The 16,533-nt window shown below is 41.3% G+C and overlaps 1 protein-coding gene across 1 annotated transcript in view; it reads right to left on the reverse strand.

Annotated features, from left to right (window-relative positions):
• Positions 1-371: 371 nt before the first annotated feature.
• Positions 372-16,533, reverse strand: part of EPB41L4A (erythrocyte membrane protein band 4.1 like 4A) — a gene marked incomplete at its 3' end in the record, with an annotated part of 134,826 nt that continues 118,664 nt past the window's right edge. The window contains exons 18-23 of the mRNA XM_082336219.1: positions 10,392-10,511; positions 4,667-4,714; positions 3,959-4,027; positions 2,962-3,072; positions 2,022-2,103; positions 372-500 (exon numbers count right to left, since the gene is read on the reverse strand). Coding sequence (XP_082192345.1) covers positions 372-500; positions 2,022-2,103; positions 2,962-3,072; positions 3,959-4,027; positions 4,667-4,714; positions 10,392-10,511 — 559 coding nt within the window. The remainder of the gene's footprint in view (positions 501-2,021; positions 2,104-2,961; positions 3,073-3,958; positions 4,028-4,666; positions 4,715-10,391; positions 10,512-16,533) is intronic.

A 16,533-nucleotide genomic window follows, 5' to 3' on the forward strand; every position in this document is an offset into this window, starting at 1 on the left:
GGTCCTGATCATGTCAGTTAACAGTCATTTTTTGGAAAAAGGCTATTCAGTTACAGAGCAGACCATAAAGCCTGTTTTGTTGCAGCAATTTTTTTTGTTCATTTTTTGGAAATGTAACCGCTGATCATTCAGTTTTACTACGACTTTTCTTTTTGGTTGTCTAATTAGGCAGCTTCTCCTCGATCAGTCACACCACTAGAACGGTGTCAGTGATAAAAGCACTGCTTGGCCTGCCCAGCAAGCAGGCTGCGCTTCTGAGTGTCCTGAAGAAATTGCTACCATGTTGACTTCGGTTCCTTCCCTTTCACACACACACACAAATTCTTAGTTTCCAAAGAATAAAATCCATTCACCATCTTCAGTTATGGCAGTCAACTCTCCACCTTGAAGCGTGACACCTGTACAGTTTTTATGATCTTAGTGGTGGATTTTCCATCAATGTCGTTAGTGGATAGCTGAGATGTTTCCTCTATTAGGCTGTCTTTAGATCCGTTCTGTCTCTGAAGGGAACAAATTAAAACATATTGTTGAAAAGGTATAGCAGAATTTAAATACTGTATTTTGATAACTGCTGCTATGACAGCCTTAGACTAAGGATATAGCAATTTATATATATATACACACCAGGAATGTTAAAGTGTCTACATTTATTTGATCAAACAGAACACTTTCCCCCTCTTGCCTCCTCTCTCCCCTGCCAGCTGCTGCTGCTCTGTGCTATTCGCATTCAAATTCCCTATTCAGGAAATGCCACGACTAATTATTTGATATTTAGCAAAACACTGCAAGCCACTGTTGTGAGGGGGTCTGGGGCAGAGGGAAAAGAGAGGTGTTTGTGGACACTGAATATTGTAATATTAATTCCCTCCAGGTCATGAATTTCAGCCACATCGTATTGGATAAGAATGGAAATAAGACAATGTGAATTTTGAACAGGACTCAATCACACAAGTTACCTATTTCTACAAAGCACATAAATGTGCTTAGCCTTAAGTATACCAACTTCATTATATACCCCTTCATTGCTGGAGCAAGTCCTTACAGAAACATCCAGGACAGCTCATCTTTTTCAATTTCCATCATATGCAGGAATACAAATACCCTGGAACTTAATTCCTATCAAAGAACAAGTAGTCTGTTAGCTAGCCTTAAAGTGAAAAATACCTGTTTATTGTTTTAAAAGTTCAAGCTTACATTATTTTAACTGCTTATAAGATAAAATATAACATGTTTCACTGGTGGTATTCTGCACAGTTTCCACACTACATACAGTATCAGCATGCAGTTTTGGTATATGCACATGCCAGATTACCAGACATGACGACTGGTGTGGGAAGTTAGGTAGAAATGTGTCTGGAAGTTCCATGTTTTGGTTTCACTTTAGTGTGCTTGTCCAATAGACCTGCAAGTGCTTTTTGAATAACATTTGCTTCTCACATTTTCAGCTTAATAAAACTACCAAGCTGAGAGACAGGGTACCATAATTTATGATGAAAGCCATTGATTACATTTAAAAAGACAAGTTCTATCCTTTTTAGATTTGAATAACGGAAAAAACTATTCAGCATTTGGGAAAAAAAAAGAAAAAAGAAAAAAAAGCAATGCTTCAAGCCCAAGCAACAAAACTCTAAGAAAAGCTCTAAGAGGCGGCAAATAAATGACAGCAGGTTGTGATTACAACTGCATCCTAAGCACACTTGCATATTTTAAGAAATTGTGAAGGTTGATTCTTCTCCTGTGGAGAACAGGGTATCATCTTAAGGAAGCATCAAACTCAAACTGGGAAAGAGTCCTTCAGCAGCAGAGGCAGGCGTTCGCAGGGGCATATGCTACAGAACTACATATATTTGGAAATACAAACAGTCAGACTGCAAAATGTAAAATTTCAAGTCACACTGCTGCTGAAAAAATCTCGGCCAGCTTTAATTTTCGCTGAAAAACAAAGATCTAATTTAAGCAAAGCACTAGTCCAGTCCTTCCCTCCAAGAAAGTAAAATTGCAAAGGATGCACAATTACTAACCTGTTGAGTCAATTGGATGCTGGGACCTCTAGCATCTGAAGACCGTGTAACAGGCAGTGGAGGCACCAGATCAGTTTTTGCACTGGAATTACAATATTACAGAGTGGATATTGCTGTAATGAAGTAAACTATAACTGTGCACAGGAAGAATAATGAAACTGACTCAGAGAGCTACACAGATCTGAAAGGCAAAATCCAAAAAGGCTTATCACCTGACTTTAGACATCCAAAAGCTATTGGGCTGATCCTCAGTAGCTGGTGGACACCTTTGGGGCATTAGGTCATCCCATCCCTTCTCAAGGGGCCTGTCTCCTCCTGGTCTACAGAGGCAGCCCAGCTTCATGCAAGATGAGTCTCACTTGAAATCATGGGTGTGCCACACCTCCTTCAGCGTGCCATCCAGCTAAAACTAGCCTCCCAAGTGGGTGATATTGACTGCTTTTGATATTTAAGGTCTTAATAAAAGTGCGAACGGGGCTGTCACTATTCCATTCAGAAGTACACAATTTTACAAATCAGTCTTCTAGGAAAGACTGATCCACCCACTGCTGACAAGTGTTGTACTAGAGTTCCCATGAAACAAATTACAGGAGTTAATACACATGATATCTTAACTCTACTAAGGATTAAGGTATCTGGAAAGCAACTCAGGAGTTCTCACACCTTAGGCAACTTGATGACCTACTACTGAATAGCAATACAGGTTTATTTTGGCCTTTTCAGTTTTTCCCCCTTACGAGTAGATCAAGCAAGCCTCTGTGGCCCAAAATAGACCAGAAATGTTTTTGTATTTGTTTGAGTCATTTAGCTCTGAAGAGGGTTGCCTAAATCCTATGCCAGCAACCACCCACGTTTATGCCACTTCTAATCTAATCATGATCATTGAACAACTTTTGGGCCACACTAAATCAGTCCATTGCTAATAACCACAGTCACATACTTCACTTCAGACAGGACAGATCTTTCACCATCAGAGCACTGGGACCGCCGATACTGACGGTAGCTTCGAGGGGAATGTGAATGCCTAATGCGGATTGGGTCGCCTTGAGTCCTAACAGAGACAGAATTCACAACAGTTGGTTAGTAAACCAGATCTTCAGCACAAAAACATAAATTCAACTGCAGACTGAGAGATCTTTCCATTTCTTATTAAAGTATAACAGATGGCTTCTTGCACTGGCTGAATTTAAAAGGCTGATGCTTTTCTTACGAGTCTGTACTTGGAATTCAGTGTTTTAAAAGTGCAAAGGTCACAAACTGGCATGCCCATATTTGAGAATGAAACTATTTAATAAAGAATGCATTAATATATACAGCTTTAACATCAGCCATTTCTGTGTAGTGGTGGTGTGGAAGCACATTGAAATGCAGACTGGGATCCCCTTTTCTGCCACATGCAGCTGCTTGCACTGACACATGGCATCCCAAATGGGCAATTATCACAATGAAATAGATGTCCATTCTTGAGGAAATAGCTATGCCCTGGCAGCTGCTCATGACAAGCAAGGAAAGGGGTTGAACAGGTCAAACAGTGCCTTAGATGATTAGAATGAAAATTTAAAAGGAAGCAGAAGTTTAGGAAATAAGTGGATTTGCTTGTTTGCATTCAGTTCTCTCTGATTCTGTAGTGTATAACATAAAACTGATGGATGGCATAGGGAGACATGCAGAACATACAGACATCCAGCAGGTTCATCAGTGTGTGCGAGAGATAGGGAGAGATGAAAATTATTTTTTTTTTATTATTTTGGAAAGAGAAAATACTAGGTTTTAAAATTATTAATTATCCTCACCCAACTCATCCTAGATGAGCATTTGGAGTAGATAAAAGCTTAGAGATGATGTGTAAACCCACTCCTATTTCAGTATGACAGAGTTCACAGTACAATAAGAATGGGCTTTTATATTCACAAATAAAAGTCCTGACATAAACTCACTCTATTTTAGTATATGGAATTTCTTTCAATTGCTCCTCAGACAGGCCAGATGGATCCACAAGCTCCTTCCTAGAAAGGATTAGGCAAAGCGAAAAATGTAACAGTAGCTACCAACTGCAAAACCATTCTTATTTTTATTATATTAGGCTGAAAAGATTTACTGAAACAAGCTGTTGTCAGCCCTGAAGCTATCTTGACATCAAAATAGGAAACCTATTAAGAAGTGTGTCTAACTTCACCTTGATTGCTTCAGCTGCGTGTCGCATCCTGTTCCACCTTCCTCTCACCTCCCTGCAAATCTCATCTTGTTGCTTCACAATATATATGAACATTGTGTATACTGAACATCGAATATGCTTTGGAATAGCTAACTACCTTCCTAACTGGTAGTTCTATAGCACGTGGGACCTCATACTAAAAGTGTCAGTGTTACAAACAAGGACATTTTGGAAGCCCCAGAAGAATAAATCTCTAAAACGCTGATTTCTTCTTTAATAATCCATCTACATACAGTGGTCATCTGTATTCAGTGCATTCAGTGATCTGCAGTATCTTCTACACACAGCAGGTCATTAACTCCCACATAATTTACTGTGGCACATAACTAAATCAGAATGTAATGCCTTATAGCCACAGTGCAGGGGATGTGAATAACTACATTAGAGGCAAGTCAAGCAGTCACTCGGACCCTACAAGCACAGTACTTACTGAATATGTTTCCACAGTTCTTCTTTAGCTTGTACATCTGGGCTTCTCCTATAAATACCAACAAAGACAACAAAGGCAGAACTGTGAAAACCATCATCTGACATGTTGCTGTTCAAATAACTTTTAACAGCACAGACCCTGCAGAGAAATCATAGTAAATGTAATCCACCAGTGACTTCAATTTTAAGGCTTGTTATCTCAGAAAATGCATTAAACTTCATTGCTTTATTTCAGCTGAAAAGTCGTTTCTCGAATGACAGGCTCTCAATCACAATTTCTGTTCCACTAGCCTTCAGCAAGAGTATGCATAAAATATAAACAACCGCAAAACTTCACAAGCCAAATCAGTGCCCAGCTACTGCTACCCCTTATCCAGCTGAGGACAATGTGTTTTGGAATAACACTTTTGCAAAAGGCCCTCAGAAATGTCCTGTGGCCCACTGAGGCCTTTGTGGGCAGGAGGAGGGACAGGCCACGCCAGGCTGACACACCAGTAATCCCTGGCCATTCCAGTGCGCGCCAGTAAAGAGGACCCATTGCTCAGCTGTGATCACAGTACACCGTCTTGCTTTCTGGTCATTTCCAAGAAGGGTTTCTGCTCACTCCATTTACCTTTGTGATGTCCAGGACAAAAAAACAACAACAAACAAACCAAATCAGCAAACATGCATACTTACACACACAAATATTTCAGCAAGTATTTAATTCACAGAGAAAGTACTTAGCCAAAATTGCAATTTCCCTGTTGCAGACATAGAGGCATAGTAAAGCAAGCCTGAATGGCATGCCTCACATTTTCCACTGAATTACAGAAGATACCATCTCTGAACTGGATCACATTTATTTTTATTTTTCTTATCCTGTTTTATTGCAGGGTTAGTGCAAAACCACTGCTGTTGCTGAAGTTGCACCTAGAATTCACCAAAACCCATGCAGCACAATAGATTAAATAAGCGTTTTACACAGTGGCAGGGACTACATTTGCATAGAGAGATCAGATAACTCTTTTCATTGGGATTATATAAACTCAATGTCAACAGCTAGACCATTCCACACCATCTGAGATGTGAGGGATGCAACTTTCAGACAGATTCTGCATGCACAAATGCTCCCACTGAAGTCACAGTTTCTCAAAGATCAAGTTTACATCATCAGATTGTACAGCTTGCCTTTTTTTCCTTAAACAAAAGGGCCTATCATGTTCAAAGATGCTTTTCGAGTGATATAATCCAAATTTAAATTAAGATCAAGGAGGACAGCTGAGTTCTGCATTTCAGCATCTGTAAAATCGGCTCTCCATTGCCCAGTGGCAGAGCTGTATCAGAAATAATTTCAAACTGCTCTCTGGCACTAAGTTTCACTGTTTTCTTACTTCACTGCTACTGTGTTTGGCTCATTTCCAGACTTCAACCTAGGAATAATGTTCAGAGATATCTCTATTGCAGTAAACGTTTTACAGTTGGTGTAAAGGCAGATTATTTAGGGATGGTAACGTTTGGGGTTTTTTTTCATCTTTAATTTACAGGTGCAGAAGTGCTGGAAGATACTAGTTTACTGCTTTATAAATACCAGAGAGAGACAGAAGAGTAAGAAACAACCTTACATTTGTGATACCCCAGTGGGACCAATACAAACTAAGCCATAACCTTCTCAGGCTCCAAGGTGGCAATGGCTTTCCAGGCAGCCTGATGCAGCCACCCCAGACGATTCCCGTCCTTGAAGGATTGCTCTGCTGTCTGTTCCGACTGCTCAGGTCCTCATGATGGGAACAGCTACAGCCACAAGTAGCTTGCAGTCCGATTTTTCTCAGTGTTCAGAGTTTTTTGTGGCTTGATGTGTTTGTATTTATTACAACGCATTTAATTTTCTTAATTTTCACTTCTCCTATCTCTCCCTCTCCCTTCTTGCATTTACTTCTTCTCTCCTTCTTACCTCTGTCCATGCTGTTTTTAACTGCCTGATGCAGTAGCTCGGTATGCAGTGGCATTTAACAGCCTTTTTCACCCCGCAGTTTTGAATTGATTTCTCCTTCCATGCAACCCCCTGCTCACAAAATAGCAGCTGCAAACCCTGCATTCACCCTGGGGCTGGGAAGATAGGCATCCTCTTCTGAGGCTGAATAATCAGGCAGTGGGGAATGTGAAAGCTCCCTGAAAAACATCAGCTTCTCCAGGGAGGCTTTGTCATGCTTACAAGCCCTAGTTTGCCTGAGGAAAAAAAGCCTCAAGGTCACTCCCAAACCCAGGATCCCCACAAAGGAGGGTATTGTGCACATCACTGACCCATTTGATCAGCTCATGGCTTTTACTTATTCATGGAAATACAACAGTTCAGGATGCGGCCTTAAGTCTCGCATGTCACCAAATATCATGTGAAGCCTCACCTACAGTAAGAAGAAGTCATCTTCCTTTCTCCATTTTCTAGGAACTGTGCCTCCTGCTTTCTGGAGCCAACTCCAGGCACTTAATTCTGTGATCTCTGCCATTCTCCTTCCACCCTGGCAACTACACTAATAAGGAAGCCACTGCTGTAAAAGACTGGTTTAGCAACATGGCATCCGGGGTGGGGGGGTGGGGGTGCAGAGGAAAAGGGCTAAACACAATGATTCCTCAGAGCAAACTTTTATGAATTCCCATCTTGACCCCCCCCCCCCCCCCCCCATCTGTTTAAGAAGTATTACTGTACTGGGATAACCTCACAGCATTTATTCAACTCCCCACAAAAGAATATGCTACAGATAAAGTATCTCAATAAAAGCATTTTCCTTCCAAAGGTCTGTTCCTGCTTCCTTTGAAGGCAGAATTAAGAAAAGCTTACAAAAAGAAAGGCCTTGTTAAGGTGAAATGTAGGTATTGCATATACTGCATAGGAAATTCATGTTTGTATGGTTCTTAACAGCCCGCAACAAAGCAATCCTTCTATTAAATCTTTACAGCCAGATCACAATCCCTCTTTCACTTTGTTTTCATCTTTTTACTGTGAATTGTTTTAGCACTCACAGTTTTGACATGTAATGTATACTGAGATTGTCCTATTGCAGTATCTGAAGCAATAGCTTCTGGACAATTTGTACGCTAATCAGATTCTCTAATGCACAAGAAATCTAATGGGAATTCCCAGTAAGTGATGAATGCCATGGGGTTTTTTTTGTTTATTTTTATTTCGTTTTCACAAGCTTGAACAACGCTACACATTGATAAGGTCTACATTATTTTTTGTGTCTGCATCTGCACCCTTATTAATATTTCAGTTTGAGTCACAAATGGTAAATTTAAATAGCCACGGAATTTTAATGGCCATTCTTCTTAATTAAAAAAAGCCCTTTGGCTACACAGATGTTTTACATGAACTCTTGAAAATAAACCCTGTAGAACTAGAATTGGGAGCTCTCCCTATTTGCTGATTCCTTTAGGAGAAAGAAAGGTCAAATTCTTGTCAAATATTTTTATTCCTGAGACTGAGGAGACACCACCCCACCACCACCACCAATGATTAATATTACTCATTATCAAACAAATGAAATGTATTGTGCCAGCCACAGTAACAAATATTTCAGCCATTACTTCACACTTCCAAAGTGAACCTCTAGTTAAGCTGACTGCAATAAGGAGCTTAATGTGAAAGACTTACCTGTACTACTAATGTGAAGGTTTGGTATCAATTAAATGTGCAAATTGAAATGACCATATGACCAGACTTAAAGAAAAAAAGCCTGCCATACCCTACACCCTAGGGAATCAGTTTCCCTTCCCTCTGACCCGCATCCAGTCATGTAAGCAAACACCTAAGCCAAACTAAATTAAATAAATGCTCTTATAACCTACTGCAGGTTAACAGTTAAATGCCTTCTACTAAATTTTTTTTAAAGCACTTTGAAAGGAATTCCCATTTTAGTTTTTTTAGTTCCTACTTGCATATATTAAGGATCTCTGCCATACTTGGTAGGTTTGGGCTTATCTCATTGGTTTTGTTTTGGGGTTTTAAACTGAAGAGTGAGACAAAAAGGAGGAATATATTCATCACTAACACAACAGGGAAAAGAAATGAGAAGCCACCCAAAATCTTCAGGATTTTCTCATTTCTTTGCTTCCTCTAGGATCTTTCTTCGTTAAGTAAGATGCTACAGTTATATTTTTTGCTAATAGTAGTTTAAATAAAATGTAACTCAGAATGTCACTGTGCTGGAAAATAAAAGGCATTTCATAAGTTAAATTAGCCACAAGAGGGAGCCTTTGCTGTCCAAGCAATGAAATTTACTTGGTCTATGGGAAAAAAGAAAAGTTGGCTATAAATTTAATCTAAACATTATTAACTGAGTACATTTCCTAGTTTATAGCACTTTCGGTATATAGTAAAAAAATGTAAATCAAACTTAATTAGCTATATTTTGTGGATTCCATACAAGTGAGCTTTAATATTCCTGATTTTTAGTAATATATCATTGTGTAATTACACCTAATAACATTTGACTTTGTGCAGCTGAAAGTGAACAAGTCTGTACAAAGCCAGTTAAAGTAGAAATTCCAACATTTGGAATTTTAATGGCAAATTCTATTTCTCATAAAAGAATGAAAACTGTACACTATGAAACCGGAGGCAGAAATGAGTTCTAGCAACACGGGCAACTGAAAACAGAACTCAAGCATATTTTAATACTGGAAACTTCAGTGTGGGTTATGGTTTCAACCGGTATGAATGAAATAACCATTTAAGGCACTATACAGTTTGTCTTGGTAAGCCTGAACATGAAAGGTAAATTTAAGAAAAGACATTAATGAAAAGTATCTATGTAAGTGTGTTACAGAGGTCACACATTATACCATCAGCATCAGGGCCGGATAACTCATCCACTTTAGCCAGGCAGTGAGGGTGGGAGATACAGTTTCGAAGACTGCTCTCTCTTCCCTTCTCTCCCAGTGCCTCACAGCTGCTCTCCTGGCACTCTTCAACACCCTGGGCCCTGCCCTGCCCTGCCCTGCCTGCCAGGCACGCTGATGCTGGTGCTGCTTTGGATGGTTGCTTGGATGGCAGATTAGGCTGGACACAAACACAATACAAAACAGTGTGTTTATACCCCCAAAAAATGCCGTTAGAAGGAAAATATAAATGAAAAGAAATCAGCACTTTCATTAGTTTGAGAAAACTAATTTTAGAAGCTCACAACTTCACCATGTCAAAAACGGCTGTCAGCAGGAACGGCACTGCCTGGCAGCACGGCTCCATCATGGAAATCCTGACATCAGGATGCAATAAATCACTGACTGCTGCTTGCCAATGGTAATTTGACATGGAGACAAGTAGCTGGTCTCAGCTGGAACAATACCGCAGACATTATATGATTAAACGAGTGTGCATGCATTTCACAAAAATGCCTGCACCTGTCACACAAAATCTGAATGTTTTCACAGACATGCTGCCCAGAAGAGGGGAATCACTGTCCTCATTACAGAACCAGTGTTCAATGAGCCACAAAACCATCCAGGACTCCATCCAAGGTGATGGAGAGAGTTCCTGACAAGCCCTGTTAGAAAGCCCTTCCTGTGTTATTTGTACCCTGAAATTTGAATCACTCTACGAAGTGAGTTTGACCACAAAGGTCATGCCATGTGAAAGTCTCTGTTCCTCAGCAGCTGAAAGCCATCATCACACTAGAGATATTCCTCCTGCTTTTTAACATGTTACAGCAGTCTTAATTTTCCCATTAAAGAAGGCAAGGGTTACATACGATCGAGATCTGTGCCTGGATCGCCGGTAGTTTGGATCCGCCTGGTTTTTCTCCTTTTGTCGCCGTAGTACAGCTTCCCACTGAGGAGCTGAGTCAACCATGTCATTCTCTTGCCGTAATCTGCAAAAGCAGTACCGGAAGTTTAGTCTGAGGTGTCTGTCACAGGATGCTCTGAGAAGCAATGGGGTATTTTTTTCCCCACAAAAATCCAGCTCCTGCAGTGCAATACTTTAACTTTTTATCTTGCTAAACTTTAAGTAATGCTCCTGAACAACATTAAAATGTAAGAATCTGTATCAAAGAAAACTCATTGATTTGCTATTTAGAAACAGCGTAAGCCAAAAATGAGATGACCCTTTAAAAACAGGACTACAATTTGAATTCAATTTGTCTTCCTAGCCCGAGCCAAACATCTAGAAGTTTTTTCCTGCTTAAGTATTCAAGTCCACCTCATCTACAGCAGGTGTAAGCCCAGCATCATGATACAAGGCTCTGCTACCACAACTTTTCCAAATACTTTGTTGCAGCACACACCTTCCTAGGATCCAGGGAAAATCCCCCAGGGCTGCCGTTGGTGAGCTCCTGCTCAGAGGAAGCAATCCCTCCACCCTGACCTGCAACAAAGCCCAGCATACATGCAGATCTCCCTGGGTGCCCCAGACACATATAATCCTGCCATTGTCACCCCTTGTGCACCGTCCCCTGTGGCTTTGTCCCCTGTGGCTTCGTCCCCTGTCTCTGCTTGCGTGCTTCTAAACAACATGATATGCCTTCTTCTTTTTTTTTTTTTTTTAAATCCAAGAATCCATTATTGGCATGTAGTACAGATTAAACCAAATGTCAAAATCCTATAAATTCACCACATTTGTTAAAACGATGAAGTAACTGTACAATGACACAACACAGACAGGGCAACCGGCATGCCAGTATTTTGCCATTCAAAGCTCTACAGATGTTTCACAGTTTTGGGGTTGCAGATATCAGTAGTGTGATGAAATGCTAAGATGGAACAAATGGATAAGCTTGGTCACAGCAGTGAATTTAAAATTCAGCAGGGATTTAGGAAGAACCCTGGAAAATATCACTCCAAGAGTGGGTTCTCTGATAGGATGGTATGACTGGTATACTGAAGAAACCAGAGGAGCTTAACAAAAAATGGGAAGACTGACAGGTAAAACAACCAAACAAGCCAACAAAGATAAAGGGATTACACTGGAGATGTGACTGATAGGAAATGCAAAGCATGCTGTTGTTGTTGCTCTTCACTACAGAGGTACATTTCTCCTTGAGTTTTGAATCGTATCAGGCTAAACTGGCTATGCAGGCTGCTGCTTTTCCTTTAATCAGATCTTCTCTCACACACGTAATGAATTTTAGCTGGATCCCCAACTACTGTAAACGGACACAACTCTACAAAGTGGCACTGATCATCTGGAGAAGACTGCAACATCAGGTTTTGATTTCTAAGCAAGTCTTTTTAAACTTATAATCTGGTGACAGGGATTAACATAAACTTCTATCTAAGGATTTCGTAGAAAAACTCACACAGCAATAAGTAATGAATTGTGATTTTCATCCCAAATAATCCACTTTGTAAAGGCAGCAGTCATCCCACATGGTATAAACACTATCAACTGCCTTGCACATATGGCAGTCACTTGCACAAAAAGAAGACATGCGGCTGCCAGACCAGCGCTGGTGCTGTGGGTGGTGGGTCTGCCCGCTTGCCAGTACCTCGCCCCATCTCTCCCAAACAACAACTCCCAACAGGTCAAGTAGACAGCTGTGCTCTGAAGGAGGCATGCGGATGCTTGCCATAAAATAACCGAGAGCTACTCATTCTTCTCAGGAAACCCACACAACGCAACAGAGCACAAGGTCTGTACGCCGTCACTGAGCACATGAGATCCTGCACCTCTGTGTTTGAAGCCACACTTCCACGCTGACTACGAATGACCTCTTGTTAAGGGAGTAAACACATAATTTCTGCTCTGGTCCATTCTACTAATCTAGTAGATTAGCATCTACTGCTGCGTGGCAAGCACAGTCCTTAGCAATGCATTCATTTATCTCCCAGTACTTCATATTTCTACTCTGCCTCCTTTCTTCTACTTGTTTTAACACACAACAGTGTTCATCATCATTATTTATCTCTTTAATTTGAGCAAAATACCAAAAATCTAAATACATAAATTAGCATGCCAGCTATTAAACACGCAGTGTCAAAGTACACTCAATGTACACTCAAAGTACTGTTGCACCACAGCATAACTCTACTAGATGGAGATAGGAAGCAAAAAAGCATTCATTTCGTACCTGCAAAGAAAGGTACTATGCTGACATTTAATAACATAAAGGATGACAAAGGTAACACAATGTGTACACAAAATATATTATTTAGATGCAATGATCAAATCATAACAATTTTGGGGCAAAATCTTTAGCTTTTTGGCAACAGACATGACAACAACAACAAAAAAAACGCAAAACCAAAAAAGTGGAAAGAAATTAACTCAAAACCTTAATTTCTATTTAAAAATACTTTTGACAAACAGTGTTGCTTGTAGTCCAAGTCCATTACAACTTTCCTTTCATTCTTTTCACTTTTTGCTCCTACAAGGGAACAAGTTGATTTATGTCTTAGAGAAAAAAAATCCTTGTTACTGGCATGTGAAATAAATTCAGTTGAGATTAATAGCTATCACAGTGACAAATTAGGCATCGTTTGCAGGAAGACTTGATGGTAAAATGGAAAGTTGTAAGACTATCATCACTCATCTGGTGACTTAGAGATGTGTTTTTTCCCCATTCCAGGTGGTATGATAGCAAGCTACCTTTATGCAATGATAAATTCTCTTAAGACAAGCAGCTCTGAAGACTTGATTCTTGAAACCTCATTCAAAATATTTGAGTGTAAAGTTATTATTTAGGTACAATGTACAACAATGAGGGGCTTGTTGGGGACGTGAAGGTCAAAGGCAGCCTTGGCTGCAGTAACCATGAGATGGTGGAATTCAGTACCCTGAGAGGAGAGAGGAGGGCAAAAAACATGATCACAACCCTGGACTTCAGGAGAGCAGGCTCTGCCCTCTTCAAAGATCTCCTTGGAAAAGTCCAGTGGGATAAAGCCCTGGAGGGAACAGGGGCCCAAGAAAGCTGGTTAACATTCAAGCGTCACCTCCTCCAAGCTCAAGAGAAGTCCATCCCAGCAAGTAGGAAGTCAGGCAAAAATGCCAGGAGGCCTGCATGGATGAACAAGAAGCTCCTGGCAAAACTCAAACACAAAAAGGAAGCATGCTGAAGCAGGGACAGGTAACGTGAGAGAAACAGAGACATGACCTAAGCATGCAGAGATGACGTTAAGAAAGCCAAAGCTCCAAGTAGAGGCTTCTATAAGTAGACAGGCAAAAAAAGGAAGGCTAGGGCCTGCTGCTGAATGAGGCAGGGGACCTTGTAACATAGAACATGGAAAAGGCTGAGGTACTGAATGCCTTCTTCATCTCAGTCTTTACTAGTAAGACCAGCTTTCAGGAATCTTAGTCCCCAGAGAGCAGGAGGAAAGGCTGGAGCAAGGAAGACATAACCTTGGTGGAAGAGGATCAGGTCAGGGAAGACTTAAGCAAACTGGGCATACGTAAGTCCAGGAACCCACGGGTGCAGAGGGAGCTGGTTGATGTCACTGCAACGACTCTCTCAATGGCCTTTGAATGATCATGGAGTTTGGCAGAAGTGCCAAAAGGCTAGAGGAAAGCAAATGTCACTCATGTCTTCAAGAAGGGCATGAAGGTGCACCCAGGGAACTACAGGCTGGTCAGTCTCACCTCGATCTCCAGAAAGGTGATGGAGCAGCTAATCCTGGAAACCATTTCCAGGCACATGAAGGACAAGAAATTAACCAGGAGTAGTCAACATGGATTCACCAAGGTGAAGTCATGCTTTACCAACTTGAGAATCTTCTACAATGAAATAACTGGCTTGGTAGATGAGGGGAGATCAGTGGATATTGTCTACCTGGACTTCAGGAAGGCTTTCAACAGCATCTCCCATAAGGTCCTCATAGAGAAACTGTCAAAGTATGGGCTGGATGAGCAGTGAGGTGCACTGAAAACTGGCTGAACAGCCAGACCAGAGGGAGGTGATCAGACATGTAAAGTCTAGTTGGAGGCCAGTTACACCACACTACTGGTGTACCCCAGGGGTCCATACTGGGTCCGATCCTGTTTAACATCTTCATTAATGATCTGGATGATGGGGCAGGGTGCACCGTCAAACAAGTTTGCTCATGACACCAAACTGGGAGGAGGGGCTGATACACCAGAGGGTCGTGCTGCCATCCAGAGAGATCACGACAGGCAGGAGAAATGGGCTGACAGGAACCTCATGCAGTTCAACAAGGGGAAGTGCAAAGTCCTGCACCTGGGAAGGAACGACCCCAGGCACCAGTACATGCTGGGGGCTGCCCAGCTGGAAAGCAGCTTGGCAGAAAAGGACCTGGGCATTCCAGGGGACACCAAGTTGAACATGAGCCACCAACATGCCCTTACAGCAAAGAAGCTGAATGGTATTCTGGACTGCATTAGACAAAGTACTGCCAGCAGGTCGAGGGAGGTGATCCCTCTCCACTACTCAGCACTGATGCGGCCACACCTGAGTACTGGGTCCAGTGCTAGGCTCCCCAGTACAAGAGAGACATGTACATACTGGAGAGAGTCCAGCAACGGGCCACCAAGATGATGAAGGGACTGGAGCAGCTCTCCTAGGAGGAAAGGCTGAGAGAGCTGGGACTGTTCTGCCTGGAGAAGAGAAGGCTCAGGGGGGATCTCATCAATGTGTATAAATACCTGCAGGGAGCCTGCAAAGAGGACAGAGCCAGGCTCTTTTCAGTGGTGCCCAGTGCCAGGAGCAGAGGCAATGGGCACAGACTGAAACACAGGAGGTTCCTCCCAGACATCAGGAAACACTTTTTGACTGTGAGGGTGACTGAGCACTGGCATAGGTTGCCCAGGGAGGTGGTGGAGTCTCCCTCCTTGGAGATACTCAAAAGATGTCTGGGAATGGTCCTGGGCAACTGGCTCTAGGTGACCTGCTTGAGCTGGGGATTGGACCAGACAACCTCCAGAGGTCCCTGCCAACCTCAACCATTCAGTCGTTCTGTGATTCTAATCAGATAGATCTTCTAAGTATAGTCAAGTAGAACACTATGCTTCAGTACATGTTGTCTACTAGTTTAATACATTTTTATCCACACAATAAATTTTGACCACAGCATTAAAAAAAGCAAGTAAGTTTCTTCTACGACTGAACTCTGCTCATCATCGGTTCTTCCTTAATCTCATATGAACATCTGCTTAGAATAAAGCATTCATATGATGGAGTAAAACGTCAAAGACTGATTGAGATCAAGGAAAAAGTTTCTCCCTAACTTTTTTCCACTGTTTTACCTTCAGAAGGTCTCATCTGCATTTCTGTTTTTTTTCTGATAATATGTTTTCATCTGATAAATAGTCCACAGTGATCTATTGTCATGTGAGCAATAAATTCTACTCTTCTATGATCAGAAGCAGATTCTTTTGAGTAATGTGAGTATTCAGTCATTTTATTCCAATAAAACAATAAAACTTTGTGTCTGCTTGTGTCAGGGACTTGATTATCGTACTGGGAAATAAATTAGTATTAATCTATGCAACAGGTAAAACTTCAGTAACAGCAGTTGCAAGCCTCATTATATTGTCCCATTTAACCCTGTTAGGGCTGGCTCACCTCTGCTAGCAGGAAAGCTATTCAGTGCCCATGCCCTTTCAGCTTATTATATTCCAGCTGTGGCTGCTAAGAAAATGCAGAAACTCATTATGACTGGTGGTTTTCATGCACCTGATGACAAGGAACAAGTCTCAGCCCTCCAGCTCATTTAGTACTTGTTTACTTTAACACTGATAATGACTTTTGATCTGGTCTGATTTCAAGTGACCACCTAAGAGTAAGAGATGCTGCAACATTAACATTTTTTATGTATCCTGCATTTCTGAAAATGTGAAAAACATAAAAACAATCCACACAAATTGATTTTTTTTTCTTTTTAATTTTAAGCACATTTCCATGAGGTGAGGAAGGGTTGGTAAAGACCCTTTTGTTCTTCAGAAAC

This window comes from Platalea leucorodia (assembly GCF_965183815.1).
Source record: "Platalea leucorodia genome assembly, chromosome: Z".
Lineage (NCBI taxonomy): Eukaryota > Metazoa > Chordata > Aves > Pelecaniformes > Threskiornithidae > Platalea > Platalea leucorodia.